At 41.8% G+C, this 22,495-nt stretch overlaps 1 protein-coding gene across 2 annotated transcripts in view; it reads left to right on the plus strand.

Moving 5' to 3' along the window:
* Positions 1–4,273: 4,273 nt before the first annotated feature.
* Positions 4,274–22,495, plus strand: part of TMEM243 (transmembrane protein 243) — a 54,701-nt gene continuing 36,479 nt past the window's right edge. The window contains exons 1-3 of one of the 2 annotated variants that reach the window (XM_079151724.1): positions 4,274–4,495; positions 4,983–5,266; positions 22,358–22,408. In XM_079151724.1, the coding sequence (XP_079007850.1) occupies positions 5,189–5,266; positions 22,358–22,408 (129 nt within the window). In that variant the 5' untranslated portion in view covers positions 4,274–4,495; positions 4,983–5,188. The remainder of the gene's footprint in view (positions 4,496–4,982; positions 5,267–22,357; positions 22,409–22,495) is intronic. The other variant, XM_079151723.1, reaches the window with a different exon arrangement.

Here is a 22,495-nt window from a genome sequence, read left to right on the forward strand (position 1 = left end):
GGACTGAGCCAATCAAAATTCCTCATGGGAGGTGCTATGGCCCCATCTCTCAGCTGCCGCCATTAATTCAGGGAAAGACTGGCGAGGGCTGATAGGAGATGAAGAAAAGACAGACATACATAGAGAAGAGCTTGGGCCAGGTGGACATTGCCCTTTGATAGAGGAGCAGTGACCCAGAGCTAACTCAGCACCATTATAAGGTTTCACCTAAATGTTATTCATGGGACAATTTCAGCAAAGTAGGCAGTCTGAAGGATGCAGGACTGGTGAGATATTAGAGTTATCTTGTTATGTTCAGAATTCTGTCTCTGGGAGCTGGTGCCTGAGCTCAAGGTCCGGACTGATATAGATCTGCGCCTTTGAATGGAGCCTCCTCGGACCTGAATTACCATAGCAACTGGGCCATTTTTGACCTGTACCTTTGCACAGGAAGTTCCCAGTGCAACACAGCCAGAGGCAATCAGGGAGGGGCTGGGGGTGTACAGTAGGGAGCACTTGTCTACCACCCTCAAGACCCTTGGTGCAATCCCTAGTACAAATAATAAATAAATAAATAAAAGTCTTCAAGGGAATGGGAATCTGAATAGGAAAACGGGGACTGAGCCTGCCAAGTAGTAGCAGGCAGTAGAGCTGTAAGGTCCATTTTACCCCAGCTTAGCACAGAAACAAGCTAAAACCATATGTAAGTGGAAGTTTGGGAAGAGTAGTAATCATGAAGAAGCTCCATTTTAAGGGAACAAAGGAAACATAGACATAGAAAACTGATGCCATAGAGCATAAGCAGCTCCAGAGTGAGGCCATTACATCTGACTCAGCCTTCCTTCTCAAATACACCCTAATGAGGCTCTGGCCTTAGCGGCCTGGTTTCTTGCTTCTCTTCCTTATCTTGGCCAACTCATCCTCTTCTTTTGGGTCTTGATTTAAGTTTCCTCACAGAAGCTTTCCCTGCCTCCTAAAGCTAGTTGGTACCTAGTGTCCAGTTTACAGTACTTGTCACCATTTTTGACAACCACCACCTGGATACTGTTATGGTTTGGATGTGAGGTGTCCCCCAAAAGCTTATGTGTGAGACAACACAAGAAGGTTTGGAGGAGAAATGATTGTGTTATTGCCTTAACCTAATCAGTGAATTAATCCCCTGATAGGGATAAACTGAGTGGTAACTTAAGTGGTAGGGTGTGGCTGGAGGAGGTGGGACTAGGGGTGTGGCTTTGGGGTATATGTATCTGACAAGTGGAGTCTCCACTGTTTCCTGATCACCTTGTGAGCTGCTTCCCTCTGCTACACATTTCTGCCATAATGTTCTGCCTCACCTCAAGCCCTGAGGAATGGAGCCAGCCTTCTATGGACTGAGAACTTTGAATCCATAAGCTCTCAAATAAACTTTTCCTCCTCTAAAACTATTTGGTCATATCTTTTAATCACAGCAGTGAAAATGCTGACTAAAACAGATATTTACTATTTGTTGGTATCTTGTATATTCACTGTTGAATATTTTCTTTAAGAAACAAGTTGATATTAGATATTACAACGCTATTTATTATTGTCATTTCCAATTTTTACCTATGAAGGAGCCCAGAAGATGTTAGATAACTTGTCCAGGATCCCATAGCTTGTAGATGGTGACATTAGGGTTAGGGGACAGATATGATCAAGTTCAAAGCTTGTGTTCTTAGTTACCACACCTTCTTTCTCTGGATTGTAATTATGTCTCTATTTTCCACTCCAGTTTCAAGATGAAGACTATGCCTGAGTTTTGACCCAGGGCTGATCATAATCCCAAAAGACACCATTCCCAAACATCATCATCCCAAATGATCAAAATCCCAAAAGTCTGTAATCTCCCAAATCACAATCTCAAAGAATTAAAATCCCAAATGTTTAAATCCTGAAAACTGCAATTCTCCCCAAAAAAGGCTATATAGGAAGGCTAGAACACTTGAATTCTGGGGAATAGATTGGCCATGTGATATGGCAACAACGTATTTTACAATTTTTAAATTTCAGTTTAAAAATGAGTCTTTTGTCTGTGTTGGCATTCCTTTCAGGTGATGGAATTCTAGGAGCTTTTAATGAATTGAAGTGGCATTTGCCTAAAGAAGCCAGGCGAAGCTACTAAGTGGTTTTAAAATAATTAAGTATACAGTAGAATAAGAAGACACTTATACAATGGTATTTATTGCTATTCAATCACCAGAATTGTTTCCACCAAGGTTGTGGCCTGTATGTGACTGTATGTAGAACGGATTTCCCCACATCTCAAACAACAGAGAGGGATGTCACAGAAGAGAGAAATTTTAATAGGGAATACTCAAGTTGGTGTATATCAAATCACAGAAGAATTTCAAAAAGAGCAGCATCACATAGAAAATGAACGTGAATGCATTCTTTAAGAGGAGCCATGCCATAAAAGGAAACAAAACAAAATGAAGCAAAACCTAACAACCAATTATTCATTGAGGAGCAAACCTTCAAAATATAGTTAATGATTGTGAAACTTGGCCAGTTCTTAGGGACCACATCGATGCAATTGCCCATAATCTTTCCCTGTAATATACTTACTCATAATTTGAATTTTCTTTTTGGTTTAAAATTTTCTCCACTTAAAAAATTGTCAGCATCTTTTTTTTATAATTCACTCTGCTCTGTATTTCATCTTCATATCGTTGTCAATGCTAGATTTATAAATTGTGTAAAGACTTTTAGAGATTTTATGCATTTTTGATAAATTTAACACCTCAAAAATGCACTATTACAACATTGAAACTTCCTCAATAAATTAAGAGATGTTCTTTTTGAACATCTGCATTCTCATGAAACATGAAATTCTTGAGATCCCAGCTCTTTGAACGATCCCATTAAAAAACTTGGGTTGTCTTTCATGGTATTTCAAATGACCACAGTTATAAATCAGGGTGCACACAATTGTCAACAATAGTGATACACACTTATACATTTTGCTTTTTGACCTATTTCTTTATAAATATGTCTGCTTATAACTGTTATACCCACGGAATTTTCATTAGTATATGCTTATTGTTAGTATAGCCAGAGTGGATATACTTGCAAAAATATGTTACCATTGTCTATTTTAGTGTGTAAATTTGCCTGTGAAGTGTTCTATTGTTTGTTTCTCCAATAAATTCTTTAAAAATGTAAATATATATCTTTAAATAATTTTAAAATTATTTTTTCAGAATTATATTTTCAGGTTTTGATCTTTCAGGATTTTAGACTTTAGGAATTTCGATCTTTCTGTATATCAATTCGAGATTGTTCTTTCAGGATTATTGCTCAAACCCATCTCGATCACTTTATTATTCTATCTGGTAGTTTCCTGGTATATAACAGATTCTCAAAAGTATTTTGTTAACTCTGGCTAAATGTAAATTACTAGTTGTAAGACCAGTCAACCTTTTAATAGAACTGGGTGCAGGATTGTGTAGCATTGCTCTTTCCACAAAAAGCACTGAGCAAACAAATCATTTGTGAAATATGTAACTGATAGATCAGATATGCATCATCCCTAATTCTACTCAGGGTTGCCAATTCTATGTGGTTCTTGGTCTGTCCCTTGTCCCAAACCGTTGAGTGATCACTGGAATCATGGCTTTTGATTCTAAGCAGTGTATGGCCACAATGTTCCAACCCAGTCTCTCCCTAAACACAAATATTTGCAGAGCTCTCTTCAATCTAGGCATTGTATAGTGTCCGGAGAATTCTGCATGGCTGTGTTTCTGAATATTTATAAATGACTCCAAATGTACAGTGACACTATGTTACTTTTAATGGCCTGACCAATTCTCTATGCCCTAGAACGGAAGACGTTGACAACGTGGAGCTCTGGCTCCGTGGGAGTAAACATGCTCAGTCAGTCACCATCTCTAGCAGAATGAGAGGACAGTCAAAGAAATACCTAGCACTATTACCTCCCGACTGTTTCTGTAAACAATCCAGAATCCTCTCCACAGAATAAAACAGGACAAACATACAAGCAACACAAACTGCCAGTAACTGTATTAGTTGTGCGGACTAGAGTGGTTAAAGTAGGTCGATTGTTCTTAAGATGCTTGCAGCCAAATGCAAGGCTATCTTCGGAAACGTGCTTCGCCCACGTGGATCGCGCAGACGCTAATTACTAAGAGGCTGAGAAATGTGTAGCCGTGGAGACCGGCCGCCCCACGGAGAATAAACTGGCACCTCTAGAAATAAAGCTCCGCAACCAATGCGGCGCGGCTGCCTGCGGGATTGGCCGCCTCCATGGTGACGTGGTCGGGGCGGGCCGGGCCTGTTTGCGACAGTGGCCGCGGGTCCCGGTCAGGAAAGCTGAGAGGAGACCCACAGCGCAGCGCTGGGCCGGCGGTCCGCTCGCCGCGGCGCTGAAGGGCTCTTCCTCCCCCTCGCGGCTAGCCCGCCTCCCAGAGCCGCTGCACGGGATCTCGGCGGGGACGTGGACCAGGGACTCGCGGTCCCGGGAGCGGCCGGGGACGCCGAGGTTTGGCCTGCGGGCGCGGGAGGGCAGCCAGAGTGTGTGGGGTCAGGCGAGTGCTCCTGCGGCGCGCGCGGCCGGCCCGGGGTAGCGGCCGCACAGGCGAGGGGATCCCCGTCGCTTGGCGCGGCCGCGTCCCGAGTCCTCGCGCTGCGGGAGGGGTGTGGGGAGCGCTCGGCTGTGCTCGGGCAACTTCCCCTCTCGCCGCTCGGGGACTGAGGGCGCCGTGGGCTCGCAGAGGGGCTCCTGGCGCTCTCCCATGAGAACTACCCCCGTGAGCACGAAGGTATACGCGCTCACCAGACCATCTGGAAAACACGGCAACTGTAGAGACGCGGGGCTGGGTGGGACGCGGGCCGGGCTCGCCCTGCCGCCCGCAACCGGCGGCGAGCGGCGCCGGGGCAGAGATTTGGGGAAGTGGGAGCTGCCCGGGCGGGGCGTCCCGCGGAGAGTCGGCCAAGCGGTGTTTGTTTCCTTTCACTTCCTGCGGCAGCTGCTCAGGATGAGGAGGACAGCGGCGCTCGGGCGGCGCGGCCGCGTCCCCAGGGAGTGAGCCCCTACCCGCCGCCGCCTCGGGGACTTCCCGGACGCCACGGCTTGCGGCCATGCGTGCGCCCTGAGGGTCTGGCGTTTGGAGTCGTGGACCGAGTCATGCAGGCTGGCTTTTGAGAGGCTCGGGACGAGTAAAGAAACCCCAAAATGGAGGACTTTCCTACCAGGACCTATGGCACCAGTGGCCTGGACAACAGACCTCTGTTCGGGGAGACGTCGGCCAAGGTGAGTGTGGACCTTGGCCCCGGGCCGAGAGTTCGTGTCTGTGTGTGCCCTGTCGGTCGGCCCGCCGGTCCGAGTCCCGGCCCTTTAGCGGCCCCGGAGGCACTTGTAGGTGGAGAGCTGGTCCTGCAGCCCCGCTTCCCTCTCGGGATGTTTGCCCTGCCACTCGCCCTGCTCTTGGCCGGGGTTGGCCAAGAGCCTCGAAGGTGGGGGTGGAGAAAAGTTCAGAAAGTTCTGGGCTGTTGGAAGCCCTTTGCCGGAATGCGGGAGCCCCTTTCGAGAGGGAGTTTGAGGTGGTGGTTGCACAACCGCAGCTCCAGCCGGAGTTCTATCCCTCTGGAGGCTGCAGGTGTGCGCCCGAGGTGCCCATCCGTGGAGCCCAGGAGAGGTGCTTCTGATTCCTGTTTACGGAGAGCCTCTGAGGGTGTACTGCTGTCGAGAGGCGTTAAAAGAGGGTTCTTTGATGATGGCCTCCATTCCAGGAAGTGAAGGGTCCCAGGGCCCAAAGAAGCCTTAGTTAAGCTTTTAAGATTAACACCTCTAAAAAAGTTTAGTTATGTAATGTCCTGGACCAACAATTGATGAGAACTCTTCCTGTATTCAGCATTAACTTTCTGAGTAGTTTGGGCAATATTGCCAGGTCCCCCCAACCCCATCTACAAGTGGCATTAGTGGTCTTTGACCCCTGGATAAAATGCTGTCAGCTTCTTAAAAGTTAAGGCACATAGAGAATCCAGGTTCCTGGATTTCTTAGCTTTGGCAGGGTCCCTTTACCACAAAGAATAGGGAACTTGTATACGTGGCAGTCAGGGACACAATCCTAAAATTGAAGCTGCCAGCCTGCCACAAGACTTTTATTTTTTAAATTCCATGTGGATTTGCTTTATCTTAAAGTTTTAGTAAGAGAATATTTTAAGCTTGATTTCCAGGAAGACTGACCTTGTTCATCTTGTGGCTTTTCATAATCCCAGCCCACAGGGCTCCTCAGCTCCAGGCCAGTAGATGTTCCTACTTCTGCAAATGTTACTGAGCATTAGTTAATGTGCTTGGTCCTTGGGTTTCAAAGAACCCAGTATGTGGGGGAAACATGTAAACAAATGTGATATGGTTGGATCTGGGCAATGAGGGGCACAAAGGGGGCAGACACATTTGGAGTACAGAGAAGAAACATGCTTTCATATGGGAAGTCTGTCCAGCTGTCCCCAAGATGGGTTCATTATCTGCTGCATATGCTTTGGCACACAGATTGGGAATTTGGATGATTCAGGCCTCTGACCTTTTTTAACCCCATTAGGCCTTGTAATACAGAGGCAGATGACTTGGTAATGGACTTGTTGATTTATATAGACATTTAGAAGCCTGCTGCAGTGGTGTGCAGCTATAATCTCAGCACTTGAGGAGGCTGAGACCAGAGTTCAGGAGTTCGAGATCATTTTAGGGAATGTAACAAAACAACCCAGAACAACAATATAGATGCTTAGAAATATTGACATTTTCTGAAAAGCTAAAGCTGAAATGCTCAATGCCTAAGTTTCTTGTCTGTGATCCATTTGAAACCCATCCAAAACATTTACTCTTCCAGATTTCTCTCGTTTATTATATACTTATTTAGTCCAAGCATACATATCCCCTGAATTATATATGCAGCTTTAGGGTATTATAATAGATTTGGCTACTTCAAAAAAAGGTTAAGAATAATATATGATTCCAAATCTTTCAATTCTGCCCCTTAGCTTACTCTGTGAGACTTGACAGTCATTAGGTATAGAGAAATTCCATAGAATGGATAAAGCAAACAGATCCCAGGTCTGAAGTGAGAGAAATTATACTCCTAATAAATTGGGATGCCAAATCTAAAGGAGGAGAAGCATCTGTCTTTGTTTATGGCAAATGAAAGTTCTGTTTGAGGGCCTGGGGTGGCCAAGGCACAGAATGGGGCCTCAGTATTCCAAGGGTAAGCCACAGTGCGGTGGAGCCATTCACATGGAGGGTAGTTACTGCTGGAGCTGGGGGATTCTTGGGTACCCTGAGAAACCCATCACTGGCCCTTGTATGTGGGTGTCCTCAGCTTGCTCTCTTTCAGGTGCCAGGAACCTGAACACAATAGCCACTTTACAGTGGAAACTTGTTAATAGTGAACCTCTAGTATGTGAAGAAAATCCAGAAAGGTTTTGAAAAGCCTGCTTCTTGTAATAGGCTGACAGATTTTCTGAGCTTTAGAAATCTTATTTGCTTTATAACAACTTACTATATATAGCCTATCAATTTTGGTGCAGCCATTAACTTTAAGGCAGTGGAGACTGACGCCCAAAGAGCAGTTTGGAGAGGCGTTTTTGTTTCCTCAGTGCTAGGCAACACACTGGGCATTCAGCTTTCCATTGTTTTCATCAGATTCCTTTTTGGAAGATAGATGTTATTCTTATTGTACAACTAAGGAAGTGGAACTGCAGAGGGTTATTTGTTCAGTCACACAGCTAGTTCTCTGGTAGTATTTTACCTACTCTCTTATGAGTTGAAGAATGGAGTTAATAGTGTCTTAATTATACAGCCTGTGCCAAATGTTCCTCAAAGGCATTCATGTACCTATTGCCATTCCATATGGCATGTGTACATATTGCCATAGGAAATAGAGGTGAAGTAGTTTGCCCCAAGTCACATAGTGAAAAATACTGGAACCTACTATTGAACAATGAATAACCTAAGAGTGGACCTTGAACAGTACCTTTGTTGTCAACCCCTGAAAGGACTTATTTCTTCACCTGTATTGAATGCACATAGTGATTTCAGTAACTGAAACACTAAATTCATTCATTCTTCAGTATGATATTTAGGAATAGTTTTACAGATTGAGCCATGGAATGAAAGGCAAAGTAAAATAGTTTTCTATTATGAAATAAATATCTGAGGGGTTATTGACAAAAGGGAAAGGTGTTCATCTTTTGTAAGAAACATATCCCTCATTCCTTGTTGTCTTTGGAATTACATATTTTTATAAATCCTGGTCAGTGTGTCCAGATGCTTTTTTCATGTTTTAAACAGTTCCTGAGTTCTGTGCTATAGTACATCTCTTTCAGATGAAAAACAAATATGGCAAAGAAATCAAGGTAATAAGAAATATCTGAAGTTTTCTAAACCTGTGTTGTAGTTCACCATTTTCTAAATGAGCACTAATCAATAGAAATATAATACTAGCCATATATGTAATTTAGATTAAAACGTTTTCAAAAGTACACAGATGAATTTGATTTTAGTAACTATATTTAACCCTATATATTCATCATTTCAACATATAATCAATATAAAATTTGAGATTTTAACATTTTTTGTACTAACCCTTTGAAATACAGTATGTATTTTACATTTACAGTTCATTTCAATTTAAATTAGCTACATTTCAGATGCTCAGTAAGTAGCCACATAGGTCTAGTTCTACTATTTTGAATAGTGCCGTTCAAAAACAAGTGAATTACTAGTTATGATAGTTCTGTAGTTTATGTTTGTGAAATGTTTTTCTTCTCTGTGGGATTTGAGAAGAGTTAATGTGCTAATTTTCGCTGTTAACTCTAGTTGGCCGGGATGGGTTGGTAGTAGTTCTCAAATATTTTGGTGGTATGGTCTTTTTAGCTTGAGCCCAGCTTCTCCCTGCAGGAACATTCACAAGATAAGTTTCTATAGATCACTTTTTGCTCTGGAATCTCCTTCTCCTTTCATCCTCTTCTTTCCCTGTTGTGAACTAAAACCTGGAGATGTTCCTCCCTCTTGTGCCCATAGCTGCCTTTAGTTTATTTTAGGACAACCCACTTAGGCAATCACCCCTTTTATCCATATAAGAGAAGGGCATTAAGTTATTCTCAGGGCTTGTGAGAATCAGTTTTCATTTCTGGACTTGCTAGTTGACTGCCAACATATCTGAAATCAATTTCAGCCAATTCAGATTATTGAACCTTGGAGAAAGGGGCAGAATGGTTCTGTTTGTGAGAGAATGAAAAGTTTTCCTAGCTAGTGCAAATGAGAGAAGAAAGAATGCTGCCTTTGTTGGGATGTAGTGTAAACTAGTTTCTAGACCATCCTGTTCTTTTGATGTTCACAGATCACAAAGTAAGTGATCATCCAAGAAGAGTGGTGACAGTTCTAGTCCCATTATCCCTTCTTGGATGTGATGTGTGAAGTAAATGACTTTGTGAGGAGGTACATCAGCTGAACTCCCCGGAAGATAACACTGGGAAGGGAAGACTTTTGCACAGGGGCAATCTAGTAGCCCTGAGACTTAGAGCAAAAACTCTTCCTGCATTCCTCCTTTCTCCAGTAAGTAGGCAAACAAACAAAAGTGAAGAGAACAAAGTATTCTTATGACCCATAGTTCTAGTCAAACAGTTGGAACTTGGAGTAGATTAAGATGGAGTTCTATTTCATGTTTAAAAAAAAAAAAAATTCTGCATCATTAAAAATGAAGCTATGGTTAAGATTGCTTGCCAGGTCTCCCTGCCCAGGTCCCCCAAGGCTATCCTCCAAACAGTGCAGACTTCTAGCTTCTCTCTTGACAGAGCCTCTAGCTCTTCTCTTCCTCAGAGGAGAGCTCGTCACTGGAGACAGTTGTCTTCTCTCATCCAGACTCCCAAACCATTTTTAGTTTCTTGTGCTGAATAATTGGTTCAGGAGAAATAGATATCACGACTTTTCTCCTTACTAGTCTTCCTAAGTGTACTTTCCTCCACCTCACAACCTGTACTGGAATCTCTGAGGGTGGCCTCAGGCATTGGCATTTTGGGAAAGCTCCTCAGGGGACATGGGCATGGGGAAGGTTGGGAGCTACTGTCTTATCTTTACTCTATGCCAGCCCCACCCAGGCTGGTTACCTCTTCCTTGACCTCTTCCCTATAACTGCTTTGCTGCTCTTTGCAAGTACTATTCTCCTTTCTGTAGTGCCATCTTTTATAAACATTTGAATCTTGTTCAGTTAGTCTTTTTTTTTCCCCCTGGTGCTAGGAATTGAACCCAGGGGTACTCTACCACTAAGGTGTACTCCTAGCCCCTTTTATTTATTTTTTAAAATTTTTATTTATTTATTTTCTTCTTCCTTTTTATTTTATTTTGAGTCAGGGTCTCGCTACGTTGCCCATACTGGCCTTGGACTTGTGATCCTCCTGCCTCAGCATTCCAAGTTGCTGGGATTATAAGCATGCCCCACTGTGGGTCTCATTCCCCCACTTTTGTATCTTCCTTACACTCCAGTTGCTATCTGTGCTGTCCCTCCTACAAACCTGACTGTCACAGATGTGTTCTGGCACTCACTCCATCTACTCTGAGGGACTTGTGTCGATTTGGCCTCTCCTAGAGTATGTGCTACTTGAGGGCAGGGGCCAGTTTCCTCATTTCTGCAGTCTTTTTAGTATTGGGCGCAGTGCCTTAACCAGTTTATGATTTTTATGTGTATTAAGTGAAGTGAGATTTTAGCATCACCAAAATGTAACCTGCATTCTTGGGATGTTCTGAAGCAACAGAAGGCAGAGGTTGATGTTCAGAAACCTGGGTATACTGGCTATCAAACAGGAAGGGGTGTTTCAAGCGCTCATGCAATTAAAGTCATCACTGTCTCCTTTTCCTGCTGAGTTATATATACCAAAGAGGGTAGTAGTGAATGAGTGTATAAGACAATATTGTATTAAAAAAACTTAAACTGAGACTTCTGAAGCTGATGGTCTGTTGAGTTTTCCTTTTTGAAGATTTGATTTTTGCTAGTGTGTGATAATTGGGTCTACTGAATTGTATCATTTTTTCCTTATGGTCAGTTATGAACTGTATAGATAGAACTATTATATTTTCTGAGCTGCCATATGACAAACCTGAATGTCCCTCTGTGAGTGAGATGGAACATATTAAAATGGGGATTGCTCTAGAAATTGGGACCAGGGCATGGGGTCAGCTCAGCTTCTACTAAGCTCTGAGAGGCCTAATATCTCATTGGTAATACTCCCCAATAAACATAGTAAAAGTAATACTAATACCATATTTGCTTTACTATTCAGTAAATAATAGGTGCTTTGTTGCAGGGGCTTTAGATTTTATTTCCTAATCTTTAAAGCAATCCTAGATGTTAGACCATTGTACAAAAATGGAAACGAAGACTTACAGGTTAAGTGTCTTACCCAAGGCCACTGGCAGGTGGGGGCAAGAGAGTTAGTTGGTCAGGTCTGTCAGGCTTCCACCTCAGTCTTTGTGCTCTGCCTCCCATTCTGAAGCTTGGAGCACATCAAATTAGGGTGCTTCCTGGGGGTGCCAACTCTAGGGATCAGTTTCCCTGCAAACATGGGATACATTTATTCTCTATTTTTACTGTAATCGGATTTCCATAGTATTTCAGGTTCAAATCGGATTTCCATAGTATTTCAGGTTCATGTATCTGTGAGGAGAGTCTGGTAGAATGAATATACAAAAATATCCACAAACAAAAGAGGTTTCAAAATGTGAATCTGTGAAATAAGGGGATATAATAGATATAAATGAGGGGAAAATTGGTGTTCAGGTCTAGATATAGCAGTGAAGGTCCTGTATTTGAGAGAGTTCAGAGTGAGGGAGTTGTAAAGGGCCTGTGTTCTTGTACACCCTTTGTCATGCATCCTTTGCTTTGGGCAATGTTCGAAGTTCAGCATTCTTTGGGAAGTCTCAGAACAGTTGTACCAATGGGCAGAATTCACTGTGCCTAGAATTAGCCAGTAAGGCAAGATGTCTCTGTGCTCTTCACACATGCAAATACCATACCTCTTGTTGACTTTGGTGACAAGATAAGAGAAGCTCCTGTTTAGGAAAAACCGTGCAGCTCTGGAGAACCAAATTTAAACTATTGGAAAGGGCCTGCGGTTTCTTGCTGCAACTGGATTTAAAAACAAAAAACAAAAAAACGCTCCCACATTTCACATCTCAGTATATGTATTCTCACTGGGTCATCTCTAGAACTTTTATGACACAAAGTTTTCCTCTGTGACGTGGTGCAGAAAGTAATTTTTTGATAATCAACCTTTTATTTATGATATTGGAATCCTTAAGTTTGAGGAATAGAAAAGTTCAGAGGCAAAATTTTATGATGTGGCTCAAGGATCTGAGTAAATCTAGGTAAATCTTGGAGGAAGTGCTCTTTGGTCTTTAACACAGAGACCTGAAGAATATGTGGGATAGGAAGATAAGTAAGTATAGAATATAAAATGGGATGGAGCCCTCTCACAAAAGAAAGAGCAATGTGCCAGGGAGCATGGAAGTAGTAGTTGTACAAGGGTATCAAATCAGAGGACTTCTAAGTCTCGACCCTAGATAGGAGGAGGTGACAGGGAATCCCAAGCATGAGGTGTAACTTTGAGTCTAAGGGGGCTGGGAGCAGAACAGTGAAAGCAATGGTGAGGGAATGTGAGTATTCCTTTGTGATTAGAGCCTAGAGCTACGGTGGAATGGTCAGATAGACTGGGCTGGAATTAGAGCTTTGACTGCTCTGGAGACTGTAGGTTGTTGAGTTTGTATGCATATATTTCTTTTTTTTTTTCTTGTGATACTGGGAATTAAACCCAGAGGTGATCTACTACAGGGCTACACCCCCAGCCCTTTATTTTTATTTTGACAGAGTCTCACTAAGTTGGCTAGGTGTTATGGTTTGGGTGTCCCCCAAAAGCTCACATGTGAGACAATGCAGGAAGGTTTGGAGGAGAAATGATTGAGTTATGACTAGGTGATTAAGCCCCTGATAGGGATTAATTGAAGTGGTAGGGTGTGGCTAGAGGAGGTGGGAATTGGGGTGTGGCTTTAGGTATATATCTGTGTCTGGCAAGCAGAATCTCTCTCTGCTTCCTGATCACCAAGATGTGAGCTGCTTCCCTCTCCTGCCATGATGTTCAGTCTTACCAGTCTTTTATGGACTTAAACCTCTGAAACTATGAGCCCCTAAATAAACCTTTTCCTCCTAAAATTGTTCTGGTCAGATCTTTTAGTTACAGCAGTGAAAAAACTGACTAAAACCCTAGGGGTCCTTGAATTTGTGACCCTCCTGTCTCAGCCTTTCAAGTTGCTGGGATTATAGGAGTTCACCATTGTGCCTGGCTGTATATATGCTTTTATTCAATTATTAAGTTCATCCTAGGAAATAGGCTAGGTGATAGGTAACATATCTTTTCTCATGGAGCATATGTACTGTGGGGGAGACAGAAAGGTATTCAATCAATCCGTGTTCTTCTCTCTCTGTTGCTTGTTAAACTTCAGTTATCCTGGCTTTCTTTTTCTTTTGTCTACTACATTTGTGCTGCTGTAACAAAATACTACACACTGGGTAATTTATAGAGAAAAGAAATTTATTTTCTCATTCGTAGAGGCTGGTTATGTCCAAGATCAAGGTGCCATCTGGATTGGTGTCTGGTGAGGACTGCTTGCAAAGTGGTGCCTTGTCATTCCCTCTCCCAGGTGGGAGGACTGCTGTCTGGACATGGTGGAAGGGATGAAAGAGTGCTCCCTTCAACCTGAAGTCTTTTTTATAAGAGTGCTCATCCCATCCAGGAAGGCAGACCTCGCCTGACTTAATCACCTCCCAAAGGCCATAGCTATTGAATGTATTGGGATTAGGTTCAATAAGAATTTTGGAGGGGACAGCATTATTTACAGCATAGGACAATTCATCACTCATTCCTGCTTCAGGGACTTTGCACTTGCTATACTAGCTTGTCTGCAGTACACTTTCATAGTTTTTTCTTACAAAGTTCCTGCTCAAATTTCATATCTCCAGAGAGAATCCTATTTTTTTTTTTTTTTTGCAGTTACTAGGAATTGAACCCAGGGCCTTGCATATGCTCTCTGCCACTGATCTACATCCCTAGACCTTCTTGCACTGTTTCCCACTTTTTTTTCGGGGGGGTTATTGGGGGGTTGAACCTAAGGGTACTTTGCCACTGAGCTATAGCACCAGACTTTTTAAATTGTTTTTTTTTTTTTTTTTTGTACTAGGGATTGAACTCTCAGGCGTGCTTAACCACTGAGCCATGTCCCCCAACCTTTTTATTTTTTATTTTGAGATAGGGTTAAACTAAGTTGCTTAGGGTCTCAATACATTCCTGAGGCTGGCCTCAAACTTGGAATCAGTCTTTTGCCTCACACTTCCCACTCACTGGGATTACAGGCATACACCACCACACTCGGCTTATTTTTAGTTTTTTTGATTTTTTTCTTTCTTTCTTTTTTTTTGTACCAGGGATTGAACCCAGGGGCACTCAACCACTGAGCCACATCCTCAGTTCCTTTTTGTATTTTATTAGAGACAGGGTCTTGCTTAGTTGCTTAGGGCCTCACTAGGTTTCTGAGGCTGGCTTTGACCTCTCCATCCTCCTGCTTTAGCCTCCCTGGCCTATGTGCCACCACACCCACCATTTTTAAAATTTTGATAGGATCTTGCTAAGTTGTCGAGACTGGCCTCAAACCTGGGATCCTCCTGCCTTAGAATACTGAATGACTGGGATTATAGATGTATACCACTGCACCCAGCTTGATCTCCCTTTTTTACATAGCTCCCCATCTCCACCTTCATTTACCCTGTTTTATTTTCTTCTTACCCACTTACATGTAGAAAGTAGAAAATGAATGCTTAACATCTAAGTGGGAAGCACGATAGATGGAGGGCTCTTCTGATGTTGGAGGGATTGAGATTTTTGGGTCAGAGTGACCTCCATGAGGGAGAGATTTGATGGAGGTGAGAATAGAGATGGTGAATTGAGCAAGGGTACGGGAAGAAGCAGGTCACTTTCGGGTTCTTTTCAGGCTGGAAGGATGGTCATTGATGAGGAAGGGCTTCTCTTACCTTTTTTTTTTTGGTACTAGGGATTGAACTCAGGGGTGCTTAACCACTGAGCTACATCCCCGGCCCTTTTTTATTTTTTATTTTTAGGATAGGGTTTTGCAAAGTTGCTTAGGGCCTCACTGAGTTGTTGAGGCTCCCTCAAACTCAAAATCCTCCTGCCTCCAGTCTTCCGTGTTGCTAGGATTACAGGCATGGGTCACCATGCCTGGTGGCTTCCTTTCTTTCTTGGTGTCTTGTTTTGAAGGAATGTCTACTGTCCTGAGGCTTCAGGAGTGGAATGGGGAAATGGAGGAGTGGTGGAGCTTCAAACCACTTTCTGAAGAGTTAGAAGCACTCAACTCAAAAGGTCATGGAAATATATGAAGGCCCAGCTAAGGATAGAAAACACTGACCTATACATGTTAACTATCCCAGTTAATTTGTTCCTTTAACTAGTATTTGATCATCTGATATGTGTTGGGAATTGTGGCTAGCAGAGGATATGATGGCACCTTTGTATAGTCAGAAAGGTATTTCCACTCCAGGTAGTTGTAGCCTCCATAGGCATTGGCTTGGCTTTGAATTAGAATAAGGTGCTCCTTCTTCTGGGTGGATATGAGCTTGTGCCAGGGTGCAAGCTTACAAAGTGCAGCATTGGGCTAAACTTCTGCCATATACAGTGATCCCCCCAGAATATGAGAGTGAAAAAGGAAGACATGGTCTTTACCCTCCCAGACCTTGTTCATAGAGAAGACAAACAAGTATCATTTATGGTTAGGACAATTTAAAAATATCAGAACAAGGTTTAAAACCAGTGCCCAGAAGTGGTTGGGAGATTGTAGATGACTTGGAACTAGGTTTTTCCAAGAAAGCCATTAGAGCAGATGAACAATCCACCAGGGAGCTTTCTGTGCATTGCCGAAATTGCCGACATCATGAGAGATTGTTAGGGAGGCCCTCAAGTCGGAACTTAGTGTAACAGATGGGGAATATTCTAGTCAATGAATGTGGGTGAAGGCCGGATTGGGGGGCAGTAGAAGAGTGAGGGAAGAAAAGAAGGAGGAAGAGGGATAGCAGGTTCTGAAATTGGTAACTGAGAAGAGGAAAGGAAGAGGTTGGCATGAGACTGCCCAGAGGTATACATTTTAGAAGTAGAGGTTATTATGGAAGTTACTGTCTCAGGCCTGGGGAACCAGAAATGCCCTACTTTTCCACTCCTTCCTGGCTTATTGAGCCCTGGGAACAGTCCTTAAGGGCATGGGCTCTATGGGAGAGAATCTTAAGAGACGGGAAGGAGGGGAAAGTCAGGGCATGGGAGAACTCTGAGCTGTCCATGATGTAGTTTGCTCACTTGGAACAGGTGTCAGAGATGATATGAATGGAAGACACTAGGCAGATGACCTAGGTAGAACTGAGTGCAGAGGGATGTGGGTATACATAGGGCTGTGATACTGAAGACATTTATGAAGCCACACAGAAAATCTGAAGTAACACCAAAAATGGAGTTCTCTATGTGACCCCACCTTCTCCCTCAAGAGAATGGAAGATAATGTGTTAGTGGTATCATCTGTCTAGGAGTTTTCTTTTCAGTAGCAGCCTTCTGCTTTGCTTTGTTCCTTCCTGCAAGCATTGGGCATTGCTGAAGAATGTTTCCCTCAGCTGAATGTATCCCTTACTGGAGTTCATAGTTGTGATGCCTTGGTCCTATTCTAGCAGAAAGTAACTAGCCTTGTACTTAGGCTAAGAGAACCTGGTCCCAGAGATTCCCATGGTTTACTACTGGTATTTCCTTACAATCAAAGGAGCCTATTCCCAGAAGCACCTGTGAGGGTGTTGGACCTCTGTGGCTGGCAAAAGTATGACCTTGGGCTACAGGACCTGGCCACAGCTTTTGCTTTGCTGTTGCTTATCCATCTTGTGAGAGGCCACATTTTGTTGTGATAGGTCAGTCACAATTGATAGCTTATTCTTTTGGGAACTGAAACAGCCTTTCTTATGGACCAATATAAGAAACAACTGTGCGTGAAATAGCTTTGTTTTCTGTATCCCTGTATTTTTTATACAGACTTACACAATAAATTCTTTTCAGAGCCAGAAATTTGCCTCCTCTAATGATCCAGCATGGTTACTTTTACCAGCTAGAACTTAAAACACCATTGAACTTCCCACCTGGCTTCCAGGAATCTTAGTACAGTATCCTCCTTTATCCATAGGAGATACTTGAAATCATGAGCAGTAGTGAACCTATAATTTAGCATCTTTTCCATTTTAAACATTTGCTATGCACTCTAACTTTTACTGTTCGAGATACAACAGCAAAACTAGCCTTAATTTCTTTTCCTTCTTCAAATTTTCAGATAAAAGATTCTTACTGTAGATCTTAACAACCTCAGCATACAATTTTCTTTCTCCCCTCAAGTAAGGTACTCTCACCTTTTCACTTAAAGGAAGCACTTTATGGCTTCTCTTTGGCATATCTTAATTGCCAACATCACTATTCCTGTACTTTAGGGTCATTATTAGGCAAAATAAGGGTTGCTTGAATATAAGTACTGCAATACTACAATAATCTGATAACTGAGGTGGCTACTAAGTGACTAAGGTAACTAGCTGTGGATATGGTGGATAAAGGGATGATTCATGTCCTACCAGGACAGAGCTGGACAGTGAGATTTCATCATGTTACTCAGAATGGTGTACAGTTTAAAACTTAAGATTATATAGATTTTAAATTTTCCCTTTAATATTTTGGACCACTGTTGTTTTTATTCCTTTTTTACATTCTCTAAACTTCTTTATAAAGGAATTTTGGCCTCATCTTTTTATTGTTGCTTAAATGGGTTAGGGTTTTCTTATATTTAGCACAAGCCCTTCAAATACATTTTGGGAGTAGGTAAAACATGAATTGCCATGGGAATGGACGGTCAAACATATTTGTTAGCATTCTAAACTCTAGAATAATAAGAGTTGTATCCTTAGAACTGAAGACAGACGCTGGCTTTATTTGTAATGTTTTTACCAGTTTCCTCTGAGTGACCATTATTACCTGAGCTTCTGAAATGAATTTGGGATTCTCTGTCTTATATCAAATTGTTGGCCAATGACTGACCAGGCAAGATTGGGGGCTTCCCTATTTTTTGATCACCAAAAGAGTAGGCTAGGCCTACTCTGGTCCAGGTGCTATCTGAAGCTGATGATTTGGAACTGTAAATTAGAACTGGAAAGGACAAGACATGATTTAGCCTAATCTTCTAACCTGATAGATAGGGGATCCACTTGAGGTCTTACAGCTAGCTAGCCAGTAGTAGCATATGAAGATGAGAATCTTGGTCTCCTGACTAATTTCAGGACCCATATCCGTTAGTCCAAGGATTCTTAGACCTTGTGAACTGCTCATTAGGCTAACATTTTTCAAAGACAACTGCATAGGAGACTTTTGCCATTACTTAGCTGTGTGACCTTTGGTGAATGAGTTAGTCTCATTCAATCTAGTTACATAATAGTAAATGGAGATAATGTATTCCTTACTTGCTTTACAGGGTAATTTTCTACTATCTCAAATACAAACCATTTTTATATGCTTTTATCTTTTTCTTTCTCATTTCAGAGGAAATGAGGTGATGTGACTCCTTTGGGTTCAGCTAGATCTCTTCACTGTGCATTCCTTACCATTTCTTGTTCAGCTCTCATGAAACTTGCTCATCTACTTCCATTTGTTACCATTTTTTGTTAACAGCAGTGCTTTTGTTCTTCCCTGGGTCTGTGGAATTCCTCTTCGTGAACCACCTTTACTTACCTTCTTGCTGTGATTTGCTAATCTTCCTTCAAGTTGACTTTTCTCTGGTAGTCTCTCTCTGATTTATCGAGATTCCTTACTCCCTTTTTCTTTAGTGGCCCACTGAACTCTGGATAGTATAAATTTCTGGAGAGTGGAGATGTATCTAGTGTACAGTAATGTTTAAATGAATAAATGACTTACAAGGTAATATAAGGAACCCTTCTTAATACATGAGTATGTTTATTTTTATGTTCATGAATTAGTGTACTCGAAGTGTGAATTAAAACTGTAAATCTGTTGAATATTTCGTCTTTGAGAGGGATATTCTAAATCCTTGTCCTTTTCCTCTCAGCAGTTAAGAATCCAGGCTGATCTTAATTTTGTCTTGCTTACTTGGGGAGTTAAGCAACAGTACAAGGTTTAAAATTCTGGAAGGAGAGAAATTTTGGTAGGTGGAGCTAGAGTAAAAATAAAACTGGGAGAAGAGCTGGGCCTGGTGGAACACACCTATAATCCCAGTGGCTCCAGAGGCTGAGACAGGAGGATTGGGAGTTCAAAGCCAGATTCAGCAAAAGGAAGGTGCTAAGCAAGTCAGTGAGGCTCTGTCTCTAAACAAAAAAATAGGACTGGGATGTGGCTCAGTGGTCGAGGGGCACTGTGTTCAATCCCCAGTACCCCACCCCCTGCCTGAAAAAATAACCAAAAACCTGGGAGAAGAGCTACTTTCTGTGAGCAATTAAGTAACAGTAGAATCTTAGTTTAAATAGAGTTGTAGAAGTAGAAATGTCGTTTTGTTTATTCCATAAACAGCAGTTTAAATGCAATATTCATTTACTCTAGTTCTAATTTGAAACATATTGATCCCTGAACTCTCCTGTGACATGCTAATTACCTAACTATTGAATTATTCTCTAAGTATCTTTTGAATTATTCTCTAAGTATCTTTGGAGACTGGGAGCTGGAAGAACTTGCTGAAGCCCTTAAAAATAATCTCTGGTTCAAGAAAGGGTCTCCACCCCGTGATATGAATTTTATACTCAAAATGATTTACTTAAAGACTGAACTTTAGAACAGTGCTTAAGTGTACATACACATATTACTAGATCTTATTAAACTGTATATTCTGATTCATTAGGTATGGGGCAAGCTCCAAGATTTTGCATTTCTAACAGGTTTTCAGGTGAGGCCAGTGCTGCTAGTCCATAGGCCACACTTGGAGTAGGGGGAATTTAGAAGATAGCATAAGTAAGATGTGTCCCCAAATTAACTGTTGTTTCTTTGACCTGGATTCATGGATATGTTGATAGCAGAAGACCTGAAGCCAAGGCCTTAGCTTTGAGTAAAAATGTGAGAAACAGTCCTGCAATATCTTAAGTAGTTCACCTCATTTTGGGAGCCCCAAGGAACCTCTGCATTATAGGAATGTAGTAAGTGATACTCATGAAAATTACATGCAGTTCTCTTCAGGGGTTGTTTAAAAGGCAGGCAGGAAAATATTAAAATTTAAATACATTTTCATAAGAATGTGGGTAATCAATAATCTGGGGAAAAAAAATCACCTATGCAGAAATCTTCATTTTCAGTAGGCTGCCAGGATACTTTACTAGTAGGCTTTCTGAGGTGTCATCTGCCATTTGACCTCTTGTCTAGCAGCTTCTAGGTAGCAGTGTATAAATGGGATCTTCTCTGTTGGGGGAAAGCAGTCCTGATACTGAATTTTATTTCCATTACTTATTTGTAAATGAGACCCTGGGCAAGATGTAAATTTTGCTGAACCTGTTTTGTCACCTGTAAAATAGTCATTACCATTTCATTCCAAGATTTTTGAGAAGATATGTGAAAGTTGAGATAGTTATTGCTCCTTCCCCATTATTTTTTCCCCTTGTTTTGATCCTGATGGACAAGTAGCTATAATATTTGAAAATTAGTGATTCATCTTCTTAGCTACCTCTTATCTGAACCTCCTTTCTGGCTTCCAGTGGAAGAATCATTATCAGGTATGCAGATCTTTGTAAATTTTTGCAGCTCCTTGGCTTTTGTAGAGAGCAGATTTCCCTTCTTAGAATAAACAAGAAGAGAATGTAGTTGAACCTTTTTCAGAAGGCAGAAGCTGTGGGCCTCCTGTATTTTATCTTCATGCACATTTTATGTTAAACATTAAGTGAATTGTCTCAGATCTATCCATTACAAATGGTCATAATTTCAGACTCCAGGTGTGATGTGGTAAGATCTGAGTGAGTCTTTTAAGTTTAATGAGGGTGTGGATGGAATTAGTTTCCTTTGCCCAGTAACCTTTGAATTTCATTGGCCGTGTTGTCGTTGATCCTTGGTTAGATCATGCACACCCAATACAGTTCTTACACATACTTTCCCTCTCAACTTTGCCTGCTGGACTCTGACTTCTTTGGATTCTTGTCTTTAAAAGCAGAAACTTGGAAATGAGGTTTAGTTTGCTGCTGTGTGATACTTCCTGTGCCATTGCCATCTGAGGTGTTTATTGGCTGCTCTCACATTCCATATGCTTTTCCCTGCTCAGACATAACCAAAAAACCTTTTATTTATTTATTTATTTATTTATTTTTTGCGGTGCTGGGGATTGAACCCAGGGCCTTGTGCTTGCAAGGCAAGCACTCTACCGACTGAGCTATCTCCCCAGCCCCCCAAAAACCTTTAGACTACTGATTCATTAGCCTCAATCTTGATTTCTCAGAAATAAGACTACTTGGTATTTTCAGTAGCCTAAGTGATCTTTTTAAATTGGGCCTTAAACTCTACCTTCTTTATAATTTCACAAATAACTTATGTACCTATTATTTCTTTAACCTTAGGAACCTCCTGGTTTCAGAGTTGCTTCTAATTTAACTATACTGGGCCTAAACTTAGCTTAACCCATCAAGTCCAAAGTTTTTTGTGAAACTGACACAGGTGCATTAAAATAGACTGCAAATCATAATCTAGAACTTCTGCATTACTACTATAATTATACCACATCATACACACACACACACACACACACAGTACTTATGCTTTTATTATAGGTGTTCCGCATCTGAGACAATGGGACAAAATGGGCTAACCTGTAAATACATTAGGATTGGATTAGGATTAGGATTAGAATTGGATCACAAGTTTTTCAGACATTCTGTGGAGTTGGGGTGGGATTGAAAAAGGCAAGAAAATTCAATGGAAGATGGGCACAATGGTGCATGCCTGTAATCCCAGGAGACCGAGGTTGGAGGATCACAAGTTCAAGGCATCCTCAGCAACTTAACAAGACCTATCTGTCTCAAAATAAAAAAGGGCTGGTGGTGTGACTCAGTGCTTAAGTGCCTCATTGGCCTAATTTTCCCTAAGTATCTTTTCCATTCCTAGGATTTACTTGGTACACCTTGCCTTGTCTGGCAAGCATAAATGTTTTTTTCACTTTAAACACCCCCCAAGGCCTGGTAATGTGTCATTTGTAAGTGTGCTGAGAATCCAAGTCACAAGGCTCACAACCTCTTTTCTCTTTCAGGACCGAATCATCAATTTAGTTGTTGGCAGCTTAACATCCTTATTGATTCTAGTAAGTATCTTTATTTTGTGCTTCATTCAGGCTCTCAACAAAAGTTTTGAAAACTTTAGTATTAACAAATAGCAACAACAACAAAAC

This window comes from Sciurus vulgaris (genome assembly GCF_902686455.1).
Source record: "Sciurus vulgaris genome assembly, chromosome: 8".
NCBI classification, from domain to species: domain Eukaryota; kingdom Metazoa; phylum Chordata; class Mammalia; order Rodentia; family Sciuridae; genus Sciurus; species Sciurus vulgaris.